This window comes from Capricornis sumatraensis, chromosome 1 (assembly GCF_032405125.1).
Source record: "Capricornis sumatraensis isolate serow.1 chromosome 1, serow.2, whole genome shotgun sequence".
NCBI lineage: Eukaryota > Metazoa > Chordata > Mammalia > Artiodactyla > Bovidae > Capricornis > Capricornis sumatraensis.
This window is the reverse complement of record NC_091069.1, coordinates 6,642,796-6,664,310: the sequence shown is the minus strand read 5'-3', so window position 1 is coordinate 6,664,310 and position 21,515 is coordinate 6,642,796. Positions and strand designations below refer to the sequence as shown.

Sequence of the window (21,515 nt, the reverse complement as noted above, 5' to 3'; positions counted from 1 at the left end):
ATTGAGGATAATGGCTTTACAATATTGTGCTGATTTCTGCCATACAACAATGTGAATCAGCCATAAGTATACATATGTCTCCTCCTTCTTGACCCTCCCTCCCCCCCGTCTCATCCTTCTAGGTTGTCACAGATACCTCGTTGAGCTCCCTGATCATATAGCAAATTCCCACTTCCTCTCTGTTTTACATATGGCAAAGTGTATGCTTCATTGCTACCCTCTCAATTTGTCTCACCCTCTCATTTGCAAGCTGGAAGTTCTTGCTTGCTGTGTAGACACCATGATACAAATTTTTGTTATTTTTTCTACAGTAGAACTTGAAGTTGTACAAAAATTCCCAAAGGGGGAGAACAGCATCATGTATCCTCTCTCACACTGTTAAACAGTCCAAAGGAAAGACAACAGGAGTATCAAAACAACAGTGAGCTATCACTTCACACCTGTCAAAATGGTGATCAGGAAAAGTCTACAAGTAACAAATGTTGGTGAGGATACAGAGAAAAGAGAACCCATGTACACTGATGGTGGGAATGCAAAGTGGTACAGCCCTTTGAAAGCAATATGTAGGTTCCTCAAAAAAATAATAGAACTACATATGATCCACTCCTGGGTATATATCCAGGAAAAAAAAAAAAGAAAGGAAACATTAATTCCAACAGATACATGCACCCCAATGTTCATAATCATCTGTTCAAATCCTACAGCTGTCTTAATGCTGCTCTGATTCCTAAAGGTAAGTTTGGCATTTTTGTAAGCAGAATGGTCCTTTTAGCAAAAAGAGTGTTAACGTCAGAATCACGGTTCTAAGTCTGACCAAGAATGGTTGCAGGGTCAAACCAAGCAAACTTACAAAGTCTGTTGATTAATCTTGAAATTCGTGTTATGTTTCATCTTAATGTCAGTATGTGCTTAATCTGAAATTTTTTTTTTTTAAGTGATTTGAGTTAGAGGAAATTTAGAATGCTATAAATACTTGGAAATCATGATTCCAAGTAACTTGTTTCTAAGCCAAGCAAATCTGAGAGAGCTGAACCACTTACCTGAAAGATGTTTGGAATGTGAGTGTGGTAATACTCATGCTGCTCATGGTTGAATTTCTGTAGAATCGATGAGTAATCTGTTTTGCTCTCCTCTGCCATTTGATGACGTGTTTGAGCTTGTTGTCGTGCCTTAGGGCAAAAAATGAGAACTTCCCATGTTTATCCATAATATATAAAAGCCTAGGATTGCAAACTGGAGGGACTGCGGGGAGGGGGTGTCACATTTTCCTCAAATGTATCCTATTTACCAGGTGCTGGGTTTTTTTGAAAATTGTTTAAACAACCCAATCCAAAATAGGGCAGAAGATCTGAAGACACATTTCTCCAAAGAAGACCCACAGATGGCCAATAGGCACATGAAAAGATGCTCGACATCACAAACTATTAGAGAAGTGCAAATCAAAACAACAGTGAACTATCAGCTTGCACCTGTCAAAATGGCTATTAGGAAAAGTCTGCAATAACAAATGTTGGTGAGGATGCAGAGAGAAGGGAACCCCTGTACATTGTGAATTGGTACAGCCCCTACGGAAGACAATATGCAGGTTCCTCAAAAAAGTAAAAATTGAACTACCATACGATCTAGCAAGTCCACTCCTGAGTGTACATCTAGAAAAACAGATATGTGCACCCCAGTGTCCATAGCGGCACTATTTACAACAGTCACGTCAGAGAAGCAACTCAAGCACCCACCAACAGCTGCATGGAGTAGGAAGATATGGTATACACACGCAATGGAATATTGTGTGTTAGTCGCTCAGTCGTGTCCAACTCTTTGCGACCCCACGAACTGTGACTTGCCAGGCTCCTCTGTCCATGGGATTCTCCAGCCTAGAATACTGGAGTGGGTTGCCATTTCCTTCTCCAGGGGATCTTCCCGGCCCAGGGATCAAAACCGGGTCTCCTACATTGCAGGCAGATTCTTTTACCATCTGAGCTATGTCTTGGAACACTAATGGAATATTACTCAACCATAAAAAAGAATGAAATTCTTCCATGTGGCAACGTGAATGGACCTAAGGACTATTATGTTTAGCGAAATAAGTCAGATAGAGAAAGACAAATACTGTAAGAGATCACTTACAGGTGGAATCTAAAAAAAAAATATTACAAATGATTATCAGACTCACAGATATAGAAAACAAAACTTGTGACTATCAAAAGGGAAAGGGACAAATTATGGGCATGAGATTAATGATTCAAACTGCTGTATTTATAATAGATAAGCAACAAGGACGCACTGTATAGCACAGGGAAATAGAGCCAACACCTGAAACTAACATATTATGATAAAACAACTACTGTTGTTCATTCAGTAAGTCGTGTCCGATTCTTTGCGACCCCATGGACTGCAGCATGCTACGCTCCTCTGTCCTTCATTATCTCCTGGAGTTTGCTCAGATTCATTTCTGTGGAGTCCACTGATGCTATCCATCCAACTCATCAACTACACTTCGATTTTCACAAACCCCACCATTCTTGCCTTAATGTGGCACGACTTTCCACTTTGAAACGTACCAACATTCTTTATTGTCTACACTTGGCCCAATTCACATATTTATTACCAAGATTTAGCTTCCCTTGTGGGAACCTCTGATCATACTTTTTATTTTTTTGAGTCGGGGACAGGGGGTCCATAATTTTTTTTTACCCAATTATCAAAGGAGTTCATGAATTAAAAAGGCGTGTGAACCACTAATCTATAGGGGTCTTTCTAAAACTCTCCACTGTGTTTTTTTTCAGAATATATTTTAAAGTGGCACTAAGTATGGTGCCCTCTTTGAGCCGTGTGTGTGTGTGTGTGTCTTTCAGTTGCTCAGTTGTGTCTGACTCTTTTTGACCCCATTGACTATAGCACACCAGGCTTCCCTGTCCTTCACTATCTCCTGGAGTTTGCTCAAACTAATGTCCATGGCGTCAGTGATGCCATCCAACTATTTCATCCTCTGTCGCTCCCTTCTCTCCTGCCTTCAATCTTTCCCAGTATCAGGGTCTTTTCCAATGTTTTATTGCATTGCTTTTCTCCTAAATAATAAGAGAATTCCTAAATTTGTTTCTCTCTTTTAATTCATATTTTGGTTAATCACACACAAACAAGAAAGAGGCTATTACCGACAAGCTGCGTAATCGATTTGAAAGTTCAAACAAGAATGTCTGAAAAGCCTAAAGTCCTCCACAAATATCAACGATTGTTATGCTGGTATTAGCTCCTCAGATTCCTTTGGAGGTGCCTTGATAAATATAATCTCATGAATCTCTAAGACGACCTGAGGTCCACGCAGGACAAAAACTACCTCCTGCCAGATGAAGAGATGGCTTGGCCTGTGTGCTTGGCAAACTCACCACACCAAGCCAAGAACACAACAGGAGAAGGGCCTTGTTCCAACCCAACCAAGGCAACTTTTGTCTGGTTGCTTGTTTTGCTTTGTTTTACTGAAACTTTTTTATTTTAGAGATAAAGGAAAAACAGAGAACCATTCAAATGCCAACACGAAGAAGAAAGGTTGGAGGTGTCTGTCTGTGCTACCCCCTGTCTCGTCGCTGGTTCCAGGTCGGTTTCTTTGCATCTCAACGTCCTTTATTGGTTTCCTGCCTCTGTGACTTGAAGGCTTAACCTGATCTCACTTCCTCGACAGGCTTCGCTCCTCCGTGTCTCTGTGAAGCCACGGTGGGCCATTCAGACCTGCTTGCTTTATTCCCTTCTCTGTTCCTCGGTAAACGCTTCCCTAGTGCAGTATCAGTATTAACATTGCCAAACTGATTTCCTTATCACCTGAGATTTCTTAGTTTCTTAAGACCCAATTTACCAACGTCTCATCTCCCCTCCGTTATTCGCGCAGCTGCCGCGTCCTTCCTCTTTGTCGGCGGCCTCTTAGCGCCCTTCCTGACCATATGCTTCGGCTTCCGCTTTACTGCGCTCCCCAGCGCATGTACTAGCCAGTCCCCGGCTACCCTGTAAAATCCACGCCCTGCCAATACACAGTAACCCCCCTCCGTTTAAACAGTAGCCTCCCCACCTACGGGCACTCCATCTGCTCCCCTGATGCAACCAACGCAAAAGCCCTTTTAACTCTTTCAGTTACCGAGTTTTATCATGTCTCACTCTGCTGGGACTACGGGAAAAAAAAGGGACAATGACAACCCACCACCAAGGAAATTCCCAGGTAGACCCCGCCGCACCACCACCCCCACCCCCGCCGCCGGCCGCCATTTCTAAAAAATTCTCTACTTCATTCATAAACCTTCCTCAGAAAAAAGTCAGAAAATCCCCAGGGCAGGCAGGTTCCTTCATCTCTTTTATAAATGAGGAGTACCAAGGTGGAGCATCTCCTGATTTATTTTGGAGAAATGATCCAACTTGGTGAAAACTGAACATAGCTTAGTTCTGAAACAAGGGCCAGAATGTCATCAGTAAACACGCACGTATGTGTGCGTGCACACACACACACACACAGCCCACATCAGCAGATCAATGCTTCCTGACAATCCATTCATCATAATGACTGCGGAATATTTTACTCATGAGAACTGGAGGCAAGCCTGTCGGAGGTGCCCCAGGACCACCTGACTGGAAGTGCCTGTTACCCTCCTTCCTCTGAACTACTCAGAATCTCTAATAATGTTTCTGCTTTGGCTAGATAATTATTTTCTGTTGTTGTTTAGTCGCTAATTCGTGTCTGACTCTCTTGCGACTCCATGGACTATAGCCCACCAGGTTCCTCTGTTCATGGGATTTCCCAGGCAAGAATACTGGAGTGGATTGCCATTTCATTTCCTTCTCCAGGGGATCTTGCCGACCCAGGGACTGAACTCAGATCTCCTGCACTGGCAGGCGGATTCTTTACCAGTGAGTCACCAGGGGAGCCCATAATTGCTTTCATAAGCATATCAACTCATAACTGTTTCACAATGCCCATACGCTGTAATCCCCAAATACAACTTGGTGACCGCTACATGTAAACTACGGAAGAAACGGAGATAAAGAAGATAAAATCCAGCCTGGAGAACGGAAGAAAACAGACTCCAGAGGGAAGGAACTGGTCTATCTTTTGTGAAAGAAGCATTATGTCTCGGGCAGTTTTCTGAAAAGAAAAATCTTGGCCATCAGTATGCAAAAGCCTTCGTATATCTACAGTCTGTCTCTGACCCACTAAAAAGATAAAGCAACATTTAGAAGCAGCAAAATATCGTCACATTTCACGTTCTGCCAGACCACAGTGGGAAGACAGGGCTGTCTTACTCTCATCCCAGGATTCAGCTGCTTTGAATTAATACCCACTGTTGAACTCCAGGCCCAGGAATGTACCATTGTTCTGACTAAGATTGACTATGGAAATCTATTTTGGTTTCATAAGCTGTGATGTTTACTTTGTGCTGGAACGTCAAGAGTCTCTCTCAAACACCAGGGCTGAGTCACTTACTCATTATTACAAATATGCTTTTAAAAATAAAGTATTTTCAAAAACTTATTTGGAGAAACTGCTAAATAACTAGATATTTTCGAGAGTGCATCTCCTCATGCCTAAGGCTGCATGAAGATTAGAAGCATCACCATTTCCCAGCTCTTTGTAAGTCTGTCTAAAAATAGCAACTATTATCTTAAAGAGGTACAGTATTTCCATCCTCGGCAAGACCATCAGCTATTTCTTTTCATTCAAGTTCCCATCTAAGAATAAAAGATAAAGCATCTTGTGGCAACATTACTGGGGGGCAGAGAGACGTTCAGAGGATTTTTTTTTTCAACCAGTCAGAGTTACAGAATTTAGAGATAATATTCTAAAAAAGTCCACAATGACCACAATTGCCTCAGGCCATAAGTCACAGAGATCTTTAAATAAGAGCTACACCACTTTCACTGTCAGTCAGAAAGACTGAGCTTGAACTGTGGAATTTCTTTAACAAATCCTTGGGAATCTCCCCAAATAAATCCAAATTGGCCTAAGTATGTATCACTTAAGTGTGACCTCACTGCTTGGTAATTCTTAACATCGTCTTATTGACATCTGCTTCAAAGGTCAGAGTTACAGTTTCTAAATAAAGGAAACCATATTTTAGAAACCAAGCTGCAGCCCAATGCTTCTAAATCCTAATGGGTTTAAAGACAAAAATACTATAATCCATTTAGTTAGTTAAATTTAGATGATCAGCATGGCCAAAATGTGCAGTTACTTCCTGTTCAATTCATTAAGAAAAGAGCACTGCTGGCTGAGTCTCAGTCATAAACAGAGAAGATGAGCCGTACCGAGGGATGTGTTTACTTTCATTTGGGGAACGTCGTGGATTTTCTTACTATTTTATACCCTCACATCTTTTACCAGGACTTCTTATGGCTTTTGACCTTTTAACGAAATGAGCAAATACAGACTGGTTCTATTCATATACATCAGTTTAGTTCAGTCGCTCAGCCGTGTCCGACTCTTGGTCCGACTGCAGCACGCCAGGCTTCCCTGTCCATCACCAACTCCCAGAGTTTACTCAAACTCATGTCCATTGAGTCGGTGATGCCTGCCAACCATCTCATCCTCTGTCATCCCCCTCTCCTCCCACCTTCAATCTTTCCCAGCATCAGGGTCTTTTCCAATGAGTCAGCTCTTCGCATCAGGTGGCCAAAGTATTGGAGTTTCAGCTTCAGCATCAGTCCTTCCAATGAATATTCAGGGTTGATTTCTTTTAGGATCAACAAGTTTGATCCCCATACCCTAACTCATATACATAATGAAATGTAACATGGCTTCTCTTGTGGCTCAGGGGCTCCAGAGCATGCCCATTCAGTAGCTGTGGAATGAGGGATCTTAAGCAACCCGCTTGCCAATGTAGATGCAGGTTCGATCCCTGGATCAGGAATTTCCCGTGGAGAAGGGAATGGCAACCCACTCCAGTATCCATGCCTGGAGAATCCCATGGAGAGGGGGAGCCTGGCAGGCTACAGCCTATAGGGTCACAAAGGGTCGGACATGACTGAAGCGACCGAGCATGCACGTGTCGGGGATCTTAGTTCCCGGACCAGGGATCGAACCTGTGTCCCCTGCAGTGGCAGGCAGATGCATAACCGCTGGACCACCAGGGAAGTCTCATGAGATATATTAATTTTTTGAACATGTCCTCAGACTTCCCAGAACTGTATCCATTGCTGTTCCTTAAATGACAAACTATTTATTGCAGAAGAACTCAGAGCTTTGAAAAGTCATTTTTTCCCTTGGGTTGAAGTATGTAATGTAACAACTTAGAAAGGGCCTGTTTGATTACCAAAAATTGGGGGAACACAGTGTAGAGGGTTTCATCAGTCGTAGTTCCAACAGCAGTAAGCATCTTCTGGAGAAGCTGGACTTGCAGTATTTTATTTTATCATCATCATGTCATTGTTCAGGCGCTCGGTCGTGTCCATCTCGAGACCCTGCGGACGGCAGCACACCAGGCTCCTCTGTGCTCCACTGTCTCCCAGGGTTTGCTCCAATTCATGTCCATTGAGGCAGTGATGCTATCTAACCATCTCCTCCTCTGCCACTCTCTTCTTCTGCCTTCAATCTTTGCCAGCATCAGGCTCTTTTCCAATGAGTTATCTCTTTTCATCAGGTGGCTGGATTATTGGAGCTTCAGTTTCAGCATCAGTCCTTCCAGTGAATATTTGGGGTTGACTTCCTTTAGGATCAACATGTTTGATCTCGTTGCAGTTCAAGGAACTCTCAGCATGATGAGAAACCAATTGTATTTTAGGCCAGGAGGAAAAGGGAGGCTAAATCAAGATTGTATTCTGAATTTACTATTCTGCACCACAGCTAAGACTGCCCATATTTATTATTCAATAGCCAGCAAATTGCAGCAGCTCCACTTAGGGGGCAGATGGCCTAGCCATCAGCCCCGGAAACCAGCATACAGCATTCCAAAAGGGCACGCAGCCTGGACTGGAGGCACAGCAAGAATGCAGCAGGGCACCTGGCTCTCGCCTCACGCTTCTGCAAGCTACCTGAGCTGCTGACTTCATGTCATAGATAAAATTAAACACACTAGTTTTATAATCTGGGTTATCTGACTTCTCTCCATCTTCATCAGTTCTTTTTTTTTTTCACCTGGTAACAAAAATATGCTTGTGGTAGCTAATTCAAATTTATAAAATTGTACGGTTTAGAAAGCAAAGTCCCTGCACACCCCATTTTCTGATAATCACCGGTAACACTGACAACAGGACCCCAGGTGACACGGAGAGGAGGTAGAGTAGCCTCGGGAACTTTCTGGTGAAAGTTCCAAGAACACAGCAGCAAGGCCATCACTAAATGAATGATACCACCATGCTACAATGATCGCCAGTCAACAGCTGGCAAAGTTGGTGTGTCTCAGAGTCACCAGCAGCTCCGGCGATTGGAGCACCTTGCCTTCTGGATGTGGCCAGGTTAATGGGAAGAAATGCACATGTTTTCATGGCATACAAGGATATTATAACCCATTTTTTAGGTTGGTTGGTTGGTTGGTTTGGCTGTGCTGGGTCTTCACAGCTGTGCGGGCTTTTTTCTAGTTGCAGCGGGCAGGGGCTGCTCTTCCTTGCAGTGTGCAGGCTTCTCGTTGCTGTGGCTTCTCTTGTTGCAGAGCTTTAGGGCACGTGGACTCAGTGGTTGCGGCTCAGTTGCTCTGTGGCATGCGGGATCTTCCCAGACCAGGGACAGAATCCGCATCTCCTGCGTTGGCAGGGGGATTCTTTACCACTGAGCCACCAGGGAAGCCCTAGATATTTTATTTTTTAAATTTACTAATTTTGCTGCACCACTCGGCATCTTAGTGCCCTGACCAGGGATCAAACCCATGCTCCCTATGGTGGAAGCACAGAGTCTTAACCACTGGACCATCAGGGAAGTTCCAACAGGTATTTCTGAGATCAGAAAAATAGCACTCTTTTAAGAATCCCTGAAACTTCTAACTGCTAGACTGAATTTCTCTAAGATTTGTTAATGATTAGAAGCAAAACTGATTTCACCCTAGTCTTTGACTTAGCAATTCTACTTCTGGGAATTTATTCTAACGAAATAATCTTCAATGTTCATAAACAAATCCACAAAATATTGTTTATCACAGCTAATAATTTGAGACAATGTCCAGCAACGTAATTGATTAATTATATGTCATACTATTGTGTAGCACCCTGCTTATTTAACCTATTGTATATACATCATGTGAAATGCCAGGCTGGAGGAAGTATAAGCTGGAATCAAGATTGCCAGGAGAAATACCAATAACCTCAGGTATGCAGATGACATCACCCTCACGGCAGAAGGCAAAGAGGAACTAAAGAGCCTCTGGATGAAGGTTCAAGAGGAGTGTGAAAAAGCTGGCTTAAAACTCAACATTCAAAAAATGAAGGTCATGGCATCCAGTCCCATCATTTCATGGCAAATAGATGGGGAAACAATGGAAACAGTAACAGACTTAATTTTCTTGGGCTCCAAAATCACTGCAGATGGTGACTGCGGCCATGAAATTAAGACGCTTGCTCCTTGGAAGAAAAGATATGACAAACCTAGGTAGCATATTAAAAAGCAGAGACATTAGTTTGCCAACAAAGATTTGTATAGTCAAAGCTATGGTGTTTCCAGTAGTCAGGTATGGATATGAAAGTTGGACCATAAAGAAAGCTGAGCACCAAAGAATTGATGCTTTTGAATTGTGGTGCTGGAGAACACTCTTGAGAGTCCCTTGGACTGCAAGAAGATCCAACCAATCAATCCTGAATATTCACTGGAAGGACGGATGCTAAAGCTGAAGCTCCAATATTTTGGCCACCTGCTGCAAAGTGGTGACTTACTGGAAAAGACCCTGATGCTGGGAAAGAATGAAGGCAGGAAGAAAAGGGGGCGACAGAGGATGAGATGGTTGGATGCATCACTGACACAATGAACCTGAGTTTGAGCAAGCTCCAGAAGATGGTGAACGACAGGGAAGCCTGGTGTGCTGCAATCCACAAGGTTGCAAAGAATCAGACACGACTGAGCAGCTGAACAACAAGAAAATTGTGTGGCTTGGAAGAAAAAATAATTTGAAAGAGTATTGAGTAAGGAAAAGTGAAAGCTATATATGATTTAATTTAAGTTTCCAAAGCAGTATTTACAAAATACCTTCATTATTATTAAAAAAAAAACATCACTAATGATCACTTTTAAAAGTGATGTTTAATTTAGTTTGCTAAAAAGCTTAGTGAAAGAGGCAAATTCTATGCAGAATTCCAGAAACAGTGAAAGACTGAAGCAGTATGGCTTGTCTTTGAGGTACACACACACACACACACACACACACACACACACACCCTGCTCTGAGAGGTATAGTAGGAAGGCCATTAACACAGGAAGAGAAGGAGCTCTCTATCTGGAGTAATGTTGTTGTGTGATAGATGGCATTGTTTCAATTTCCCAGCAAACCGTTGCATCTAGAATAGATTTTCAGTTCAAGGCTAGGCATGCATTTAAAAATTCCTATTCAGACAGAGTGCTGTGAGTTTTTGTTGGAGGCTTCCAGACCAGGGACTTGCCAAAACAATGAGCCTGTCTTTCTTTGATAAATTATAAGGCCAGCTAAAATACAGAACAGGGAAAAACTTCAAAATAAGTTAACCAAAGAAATATGCCTGAAGTATTCCAGCAATTTCCTGATTTTTTTTTTTTTAAACAGGCTTACAAGTTCTAGCCCCAGTATTGTAGGTTACTTTGGTACCCAGTCACTGAAATAGAAAGGAGAGAATATGGAAAGATAGCAAATGAGACCAGCATCTCAATCTCTCATGGGCCATTCACTTGCTAAACAGTTTTTAAGAAAAGGCTTCTGTTTCCCTACACCCCAGTTGCCTTATTTTAAAAGTAGAATTAGAAGGTGAGCTACAATTTCTGCTGGAAGAAAAGCCACTGCTGATATAATTTATCTTGATGCTGGCATACCTCCAAGGTAAGCTGGTGAAAACAAACGTGGTATGAGCTCAGAGATCTTGGTCAAATAGAAACCATGGTCTCCAAGACTTGGTCCTCTCCTCCTCCCTGGTTTCTAACACATTATATTTGGCAAGGGTCTTGAGTTTTTAGTCACAGTAGATTGACGTTGATTATCTCTTTCTCTTCCCTTTTCCCCCTTAATGAATAACATCACCCCAAAATATGACACTCATGAGGTTCCATATATGCGCAGCTGATGAGAACAGCTGAGATTCTGGAAAGTTAATGACTTAACTGTATGATGATAAACAATGAACATTGTTCTCTGTGGCTGTGGCATTATTGTGAAGAACAAATATACTGAAAGCACTCTGGAATGCAGTTCTACAGAAGATACATTCCGTAGAAGGGTGAAAAAAATTAATCATCTTATATACCCCAGGGAAAGAAATGAAATACCGTGAAATCTGAGATACACACACACACACACTGAAATATTACTTAGCCATGAAAAACAATGAAATAATGCCATTTGTAGCAACATGGATGGATCTAGAGATAATCACAGTAAGTGGAGTCAGAGAAAGACAAATACCACATAATATAACTTACGTGTGGAATATTTTTAAAAATGATACAAATAAACTTATCTACAAAACAAAAATAGACTCGCAAACACAGTAAACAAACTTATGGTTATCAAAGGAAAAATGTGAGGGGGATAAATTAGGAATTTGGGGTTAACAGATACACACTACTATATATAAAATAAACAACGATGACTAACTATGTAGCACAGGGAACTATATTCACTACCTTGTAGTAACTTGTAATGGAATAGAATCTGGAAAAGTACATGTATATACATATATATGGGCTTTCCTGGTGGCTCAGCTGGCAAAGAATCTGCCTGCAATGCAGGAGACCCCAGTTTGATTCCTGGGTCAGGAAGATCCACTGGAGAAGGGATAGACTACCCACTCCAGTATTCTTGGGCTTCCCTGGTGGCTCAGCTGGCAAAGAATCTGCTTGCAATGTGAGAGATGTGGGTTTGATCCCTGGGTCAGGAAGATCCCCCGGAGAAGGGAACAGCTAGCCACTCCAGTACTCTAGATTGGAGAATCCCATGGACTGTATAGTTCGTGGGGTTGCAAAGAGTTGGACATGACTAAGTGACTTTCACACACACACATACCTATATATATATATACATATGTATCACTGAATCACTTTGCTGTGTACATGAAACATTATTAAAAAATTATATTTCAGTTAAAAAAAAAAGAAATCTGAGGTGTTTGGTGAGCAGCTGTTCATTCTCATTACCCAAGTCACAATAGTTATTTCCTCTAGGATTCCCAGAGGAAAAAGTGCATCCCTGCTGAAGATATGTTCATACAAAAAAATAATAATATTAACAATCATAAAAGCACAAGGAAATAAACGACTGAGAGAGCTGACACAATAGGGAGAAAAACTAGCACCATAGAAACTTGAGCTAAGGGACTTCCCTGCCGGTCCATTGGTTAAGACTACTTCCAATGCAGGGGCCCAGGTTTGATCCCTGGTTGGGGAACTAAGATCCCACATGCTGAATGGTGCAGTCAAATAAATAAAGTTATTGTTTTTTTAAAAAAATCTTGAGCTAAAAGAACAATTTAAAGAAAATACAAGAGAAGAACATTTAAAAGTGATAAAAGAAATAAAAGAATCAAAAGAAATCATAAGAAAATGAGAGACACAGAATGAAAAGTTTCATACACATCTGAGTCCCAGAACTGACAATTAGAGAGAATGAAAAGAGAGGTGTATCTGCAGAGTTAACACCTGAGAGTTTTCCTACATAGATGAAAGAAACAAGTCCCCAATGAATCCCAAGCAGAGTAAATGAGAATCAAAAAGTCTGTACTTTGAAATAACACAGAGATGTCAACACACCAAAAGAACACCAAAAGCAAAGATAAGGTCTTAACAGATAGGGTGAACAGTCAAATACCCATAAAAAGAATGTTATTAAGTAGTTAGTCAGCTTCCCAAGAGGAACAATCAAGGAAAAAAGACAATGGAATGAGGTTTTCAAAAATGTTTAGAGAAAATCATTGTCAGCTTAGAATTCTATACCTAACTAAACTATCATATTAGAGTGAGGACACAGTAAAAACATTCCAGACAAATAAACAACTTATGATTCACAAGTGAAAAGAAAGTGTTAGCGTTAGTCACTCAGTCGTGCTCTACTCTTTGTGACCCCATGGACTGTAGCCCATCAGGCCCCTCTGTCCATGGAACTCTCCAGGCAAGAATACTGGAGTGGGTTGCCACGCTCTTCTCCAGGGGATCTTCCCATCCCAGGGATCGAACCTGGGTCTCCTGCATTGCAGACAGATTCTTTACCATTTGAGCCACCAAGCCCACATACCCTTATGGAAAAAAATAAAAACAACGTCATCCAGGAAGGAGGAAATTTAATTTAAAACATGTAAAATTTAAAATATTTTAAAAAATATTTAATATAAATTTAAAATGTTCCCTGAGAAGGGAATAATATGCAAGAAGGAACAACATTAAGCGTGCCTGAGCACATGTCTATGGCTGTGTGGATAGATGGCGAAGACATGGCTGCCCCCTCTAGACCATCCCTGGGGCCCAGTTCTCCTTATTGGACCCCTTGTATACACTGAGGCTTCGATTGCTATTTATCATGTATTCCCAACCCACTATCCCTGGCCGAGTTCTGTAGACAAGAACAGTGGTTAACAACAAAGAGCTCATTTACTATATAATCCAGGAGTGAAATCATATGGTACACTGGCAGGAACGCTTAATTCAGAAAGAATTCATTGAAATATGCTTCAGTCTCAGCTCTCCCATATCCATCAAGGCCACTTTAGGTTAATGGCAATTTAACATTGATAGCCTTACCTTTTTTTTAATCTATAGAGGGATGAAAGAATTATGGTAAGGACTGAAATCCTTTCAGAAAAAAATAAAACATGTTCCCAGTGTAAATGTTTTGAGAAGTTGGTTCAACAGCATTTTACGTGGATCACCCTTATTCTCTCATTTTACTCTTGATATCCTTCACAATCTGTTCTCACATCATCTCTCCAGGAGACCCTCCTCAGCCCCCTGTTCTGTTCATATCATCAGCATGCTACCCTCAGTGCCTGGGATGAAATTCTTTTCATCTCAGAGGCTCCCTCTCTGCTTTATCTATTCAATTTCTACCAATCCATCATACTCAACTCCTGATTCTTCCTTCAGCTCTATCCCAACAATCTTTCATCCATGTAGGGCTTTTCCAGATGCTGAATCTATGAGCAACTTTTGAGCTCCTAGTATTTGCTGGTCACCACACCAGGTAATTCCACATATGATGTGCCTCATTGTTTTTTAAATTATTTGGCTACACCAGGTCTTAGTTGAAGCACATGGGATCTTTTAGTTGTGGCATGCAGAATCTTTATTTTTAGTGTGGCATATGAATCCTTAGTTCTGACCAGTTTTCTGACTAGTGATGGAACCCAGCTGGACCCCTGCATTGGGAACATGGAGTCTGAGCCACTGGACCACGAGGGAAGGCCCTCAGTAATTTTTTAACTACTGCTGCTCTGAATATTTTCACCATAGGCAGCTTTGCATATAAACATTATCTTATTCTGTAACTGAGTTTTCCTTCTCTCTCCATCTCTTTGTTATCTGCTAACCAAGGCCCTTATGAACGATATTCCCTTATAACCTTACTGATGCTCTGAACTATTGGTCCAATAAATACTCTAGCAAATGCCTTGGATGTTTAAAATACACTTAATCAGGGACTTCCCTGGCAGTCCACTGGTTAAGACCTTGTGCTGCCACTGCGGGAGTGCAGATTCAATCCCTGGCTGGGGAACTAAGATCCTACTTGCCCTGTGGCATGGCCAAAAACAACAACAAGAAGATAAAATAAAATACACTTAATTGATTCACAGCAGGTTGAAGGGAGAAGAACTAAGAAGAGTCTGAAGCAACCAAAAGAACCCCAACAAGGAAAATACAGATGATAATAGTGTCTACCAATGACTTTGCATCCAAACATGGGCTCTGTTTTCCTACATCATGTACCACTGAAACCTCTCAGCCAGCCCTTGAAGTGTATAATATTATCCTTATTTTACAGAGTAAGAAACAGGCTCAGAGATGAAGTAAAGTGCATCACACCAGCCCATTATCAAATGACAGAAACAAGATAAGAACACTTATCTGTGTGGCATCAAGACACAGTTCCTGGCCAAGTCAGACCATTTACTACTAGTAAAAATTAAAACATTTTATTAAATGACTTGCCATACAAAAGCCTTTAGAACAGTGAAGGGCACGATGGAAATGCCAAGAATTGAAGCTACACACACACCCCCCCCCAAATAAGTAAATACCATTGTTATTTAAATTCATTTTAGTTTACATTCATGTTCATATAGTCATATGAGTGTTTGTATTCACTTCATGTTTTATTCAATTCATTTTTATTTTCAGATCTAGGGTATGGGAATGAACTATCATCCTCACCCTATTGCTAGTTTGAACATTTACTTAGAGGCTTGCTGTTAGCAGTACTAAAGCAGAGCTGAGATAGATCTTGATGTTAGCATGTTCATGTAAATCATGTATACTGGAAATATTTCACTGAAGAGGCTCTTAAAAGTATTTATTCTTTTTTTGGGGGGGCGGGGAGGCATGCTGCACAGCATGCAGGATCTTCCCAAACCAGGAAGGATCAGGAATCGAACCTGTGCCCCTTGCGGCGGGAGTGCAGAATTCTTACTTTGGGCAGCACCCCCACCCCCAACATTTCTGATACTCTGAGATTTTGACATTTTGACTTTCCTGTTTCTTTTTAAACATTTACCCAAACTCCATTTGCTGTGCAAAAACCACTTATTTTCAAAGCAAATAAGCAAAAATCAAGGTCAACCACATAGAGACTGTAGTAATCACTAGCAAATGAACTAAAACTGGGAGCTGAATGCAACTTTAAGAGTATCTGGTATGTGAAACATTTAACCATAGTAAATAATTTTATGTTCTGACATTCCCATCACAAATTCAATTTTTAAATATTGAGTGTAGCCTTAAAAAAAACCTTCATCATGCTAATATTCATTTATGACATAGATAAAAGCTGTGTCCCATTTCCAAATATAAATACATGTATTCTATATTTAATAATTTGGGGGAATTCCCATTAAATTCCATTTCCCATGGGAAGCATCAAAAGAAGAAAACACATCCATTATTACTCAGGACAAATATTAAGCATCAAAACAATGGAAAGCGATGTCTGTTCAATACAGGCACACTGATAAGTAAATTAAAACAAACTAGAGATATGACTGCTTACAGGACAGATGTAAACACGAGGGTAACGAAAGTGACTTTTATGGGCATCTTTGATTTGAACATTGATTCTCTTTTAAAGAATAGTTACAGCAACAATATCCATTTTAAATTCTATACATTTTCTCTTGTTGCAAACAAAACAAATTTTTAAGTAAAAGATCAAGCTGCCGTTGCAAAATTTGTTTCCTGCATTCATGCTAACCACTTCCTCTTTTGGAAAAAAAAAATTGTTTTCTAAATTGTTACAGTGAACAATCCCTTCAGATAACCAGGCAGACATTTGTTACAAAGCAAATTTGGGGAAAGCACTAAAGATATTCACATGTTTAATAAAGATGTCAACCTCGTAGTTACAGCGAGGGAAGAGAAAAAAATTTAATAGTACAATTCCTTATACGTACAACGACTAAAGTAGTCATCTTGCTAGAGAATGTTTCCCCAAATGGTAAAAAAATTTAACACTCTGCTACTCAGCTGGCTTCAGTAAGAACAACTTTGCCCTGTTTGTGCTTCACAGAGCCAGCATCCCTGATTCCAACTGAGGGCAACTTCCTAAACTAGCAAACTTAATTTGCTTTATTAAGATAAGTATCAAACTGATAATCAGTCAAAGTAAACTCCTTCATTCTTGCTTAATACTGACATTGGTATAGAGAATTCTTCTGGTTGGTCAACACTCAGAATTGCAACGAATTTGAATTAAGAAGCCAAGCTAACCATTAGATGGCAAACAACTGCCTAGAAAATGAAGATGTTGGCAGTCAAAGAATCAGACAAGTTAAACGACACTAGACCTATATAGGAAAAGGAGAAATGGATGCCGGAGTTTAAAAACCATACCTCGAACTCACTAACCATTTCTGCAGCTACTCGTAACCAAACGAACTGCAGTTTCTGTTAAAACAATATCCTATTTTGCATTTAGAAATTATGTAAGAGCCAACAGTCACAAGGCGAGGGCGAGTTGGAGAAAGGGAATTATTCATTGCCTGACATGGATGAACTCAGTTTAATGCATGCATTTAGAAAACACTGTGCTCTCTGTTAGGAAATATTAGTGCACATTCCATTCATTTTGATAACCTTTTCCTTTTCATCCCAGCGCTGCACTAGCCAGCTGCAGCGTTATCAGGAAGCAGAGATTAGGCACCGCTTCTCTTCCACGTCTGTCTAGCGTGTTATTATTCCAACGCACAGGGACAGATAAAACCTGACTTTAATGTGTTTGTCACCAGAATGGCATTCAAGAAGTACTAGGGGGACACGTGGGAAAACTCACCATATAGTCCCTGAATATTAGGAAGAGAGTGAAAGGTGAATTCCTTAAAGTCAAGGAGGCAGTGAGTCCATGATGGTATCTGGGTCAACCCGGCACCTGGCCAGGATGCAGGCCATAGATAATGGCTGAGGGGATGAATCAATGGATGGGAACAGTTCACAGCTCAGGAATTTTATCAACAAAGGGAGATACTACTAACACAACGATATAAGGCAATCATCCTCCAATTAAAAAATTAATTTAAAAAGTGTTAACCCTCCCCCGCTAAAAAAATACAACACAAATGAACTTATCTGTGAAACAGAAACAGACTCACAGGCTTAGAAAACAGACTTGCAGTTGATGAGAGGGAGGGAGAGTGAGGCAGGGATGGACGGGGAGGTTGGGCTTAGCAGATGCAAACTACTATATAGAGAACGGCTAAAGAACGAGGCCTTCCTGCATGCACGGGGAGAATTATTCAGTGCCCTGCGACAAAGCAGATGAGAAAGAATGCACGTGTATGTACAGCTGAATCATTCTGCTGTACAGTAAAAGTTAACGCACTATTAGTTCAGTTCAGTCCAGCCGCTCAGTTGTGTCCGACCCTTTGCGACCCCACAGACCGCAGCACACCAGGCCTCCCTGTGCATCACCAACTCTCGGAGTTTACTCAAACTCATGTCCATTGAGTCGGTGATGCTTTCCAACCATCTCATCTTCTGTCGTCTCCTTCTCCTCCCGCCCTCAGTCTTTCCCAACACATTATTAACCAACGATATATCCATAAAACAAACTTAAACAAGTTTTTTAAAAATGAGAATAAGACCATGAAATGCTGATTCCATTAGAATTCCCTTAAATTAAAAAAAAAAAAAAGTATGGAGCAGCTCATCTGGGGGCCTACGTTTACGTAGAAAGAGACAAATTTGGAACTTAGTTCTACACCAAATTTAGAACTATACCAAATGGAAGGAAACTGCAAGAAAGACATTACTAGAAACATTTTTATGAAAATAAATTAATGGCTACTTAGAATTCTTATTCTCCACGAGTAATCTCCAAACTGTATAAAAGCTTGAAATACTGACTCCATTAAAAGTAGTCTTGGGACTTCCCTGCTGGTCCAGCGGCTAAGGCTCTCTGCTCCCAACACAGGGGGCCCAGGTTCCATCCTTGGTCAGAGAACTAGATCCTGCATGCTGCAACTAGGAGTTTGCACGCTGCAACTGAAAGATCAAAGACTCCACTTGCTGCAACTAAGATCCAGAATGGTCAAATAAATAAATATTTTTTAAAAAGTCTCCTGCCCACTTCTTTATACATTGTACTCTACCACCATCCCCCCTCCAAAATCGAGAATACATGAAGAGCTTGATTGCTCACGGGGACCATGAACAATAGTCCTTTGGCCCCATGTCCACTCTGACGGCACTGGTCCTGAGCTTCTGAAAGAACGGGCCACGGAGAGCTGGGCTCTCTGTACTTCTAAGCCTAACCCTTGAAAATGTGTGACTTGGAAATGATAATATTCCAGTTGTCTAGGCTTTTCCCATCACACAACAATATTGCAATGGTAGTGATGAAAATTTTAACAGGTCAACCACATAGTAATTAAAAGTGTGTCAAAAAGCTTGATTGGGGCAGGCAAAGATAACTGTATAACTATATACATACATACACATGTATATGGCTATCCAGGTAGCTCAGTGGTAAAGAATCTACCTGCCAAGCAGGAGTCACAGGTTCTATCCCTGGGTCCCCTGGAGAAGGAAGTAGCAACCCACTCCAGTATTCTTGCCTGCTCAATCCCATGGACAGAAGAGCCTGGTGGGCTACCATCCGTCGGGTGGCAAAGAGTCAGACACAGTTCAGCAACTAAACCACCATATGCCAGAAAGAAGAGAGTCTGCTTTTAAAATGAGTTAAAGATTTGGGCATTTTACAAAACAGGTTATTATAACTAGCAGGTAATAGCATATGAAAAGATGCTCAACATCATTTTTTATCAAAGAAATATAAAGGTAAATTGAAAACACCACCAGAATCCACTCCATACTCATTAAAAAGGCTGAAATAGAAGGACTGAGACCACCAACCCTCGGTGAGGGTGAGGAGCCGCTGCTGGAGGTGTGTCCACTGGTAAAGCCACCTTGTCAAGGTCTGACAGCACACTGCGCCAAATACGCTCCTGTGGCTCAGGGTTCCGCCTCGGGCACACTACTAAGAAGGAGGAGAGCCCGCGCCTGCCAACTGAGGTGTGTACACATGTTCATACGAGCTTTGGTCTTCATTTGGCCTCAACATGGAAACAGTCTGAACATCTGCCAACCTGAGGACGGATAAACTGTACATCTGCACGATGGATGCCACACAGCAACACACACCTCCCTTACTTGCGACGAGAATATGAATCTCACAGACACCATATTGAGTTAGAGAAGCCAGACGGGAGAATACGGATGGTATAACTTGTATGAACTATAGAAACAGGCTAAACAAATATACGTCACATGTCAGGATAACAGTTATTATTATTATAATAACTTTGGGGTGGGGATAGGGTCCCAGGGGGACTACTGGGGTCTTAGGAACATCCCTTATCTGGGGCCCTAGCACACAATTTCATTTATATGCAAAAACTCATTGAGCTGTCCACATAAGACGTGGCCACGCTACGGTATGTAAATCACACCTCAATAAACACCCGTTTGAAAAGGTCTAGGGGGGAGTTGGTGATGGACAGGGAGGCCTGGCGTGCTGTGATTCATGGGGTCGCAAAGAGTTGGACACGACTGAGCGACTGAACTGAACTGAGGGACCTCCCTGGTGGTCCAGTGGTTAAGACTTGTAACCCAGGGGACCTGGATCGGCGTCCACGTGCCAGGGAGCAGCTGAGTGTGCACACTATAACTACTGAGCCCATGCACTCTGGAGCCCACTGCCACAACTAGAGAGTCCGTGCACCTCAAGGAAATACCCTGTGTGCCCCAACGAAAACCCGGAACAGCCAAGTAAGCAAATAAAATATCTTTTAAAAAAGGTCTAGAGGGACACTTAGCATGAGGCAAAAGTGACCACCCCGAGGAGGGTCTGGGAAGGGGAGGGCTGGACAGCAGAGAATACTTCACCTTATTCTCAGTGCTTTAATTACTTTTTTTTTACATGAGACTCCTGTAGCTGAGTAAGACATAATATGGCTTAATTGTTCTGTGTTCCCTTGCAGTCTTTTGACCTCTCAATATTACAAGACAGAGTAAGGATTATCTTTTCCATCTCATTAAAAGGGAGGGGAAAAGGCTAGTTTCTCTTACCTTCAACCTGAATATGTAGGTCACAGGCCACAAGATGACCTATTCCACCCTATACTGGTTCTCTGACAAACCCAGCTTACCCATTTCAAGTCACTACAGCTCATTCCAAGTCTTCAAATTCAAAACTTTCTGACAGCGGCCTCTTGGCAAGGGATGAGAGACTGCCTAGCTCCTTGAGTTTTCATCACCAATAAAAACCATTCCATTGAACTGACTTTCTTTCCCCATCATTCTTCTAAGGGACATGGCATGATCACGACATCCAAATATGTCCACTGGCCCAGAGATAAGACTGCCAGTGGGTTTTTGGGTTTTTTTTTTAATGTCTTTTTATACATATAAATTTACATTTAGTTAAACTGGGCACCTCAAGGCTAACACATGCCTGCTTGTAAGCAAAGGACGAAACACATACTCAAGGTGAACCCAAAGCCAAATGTGGGCTGGGGTAGATCTGGGCAGTGTGAACACAGAGCTAATCTCTCTGCGGAACATTAACCTCCCCAAAGGAAAAGAAAATCGGGCTCCCACCCAGATCCTATGCAGCTTGGAAGATGCATCACGCACACACAGTTCCCATGGACGGTGTCATCAAACACAAGCGCGATTTAGGAAAGTC

The 21,515-nt window shown here is 41.6% G+C and overlaps 1 protein-coding gene across 5 annotated transcripts in view; it reads right to left on the bottom strand.

The window, feature by feature from the left end:
* Positions 1-21,515, bottom strand: part of FNBP1 (formin binding protein 1) — a 134,476-nt gene that overhangs the window by 30,392 nt on the left and 82,569 nt on the right. For all 5 annotated transcript variants that reach the window (XM_068988777.1, XM_068988775.1, XM_068988781.1 and 2 more), the window contains exon 7: positions 1,041-1,169. In XM_068988777.1, coding sequence (XP_068844878.1) covers positions 1,041-1,169 — 129 coding nt within the window. The remainder of the gene's footprint in view (positions 1-1,040; positions 1,170-21,515) is intronic.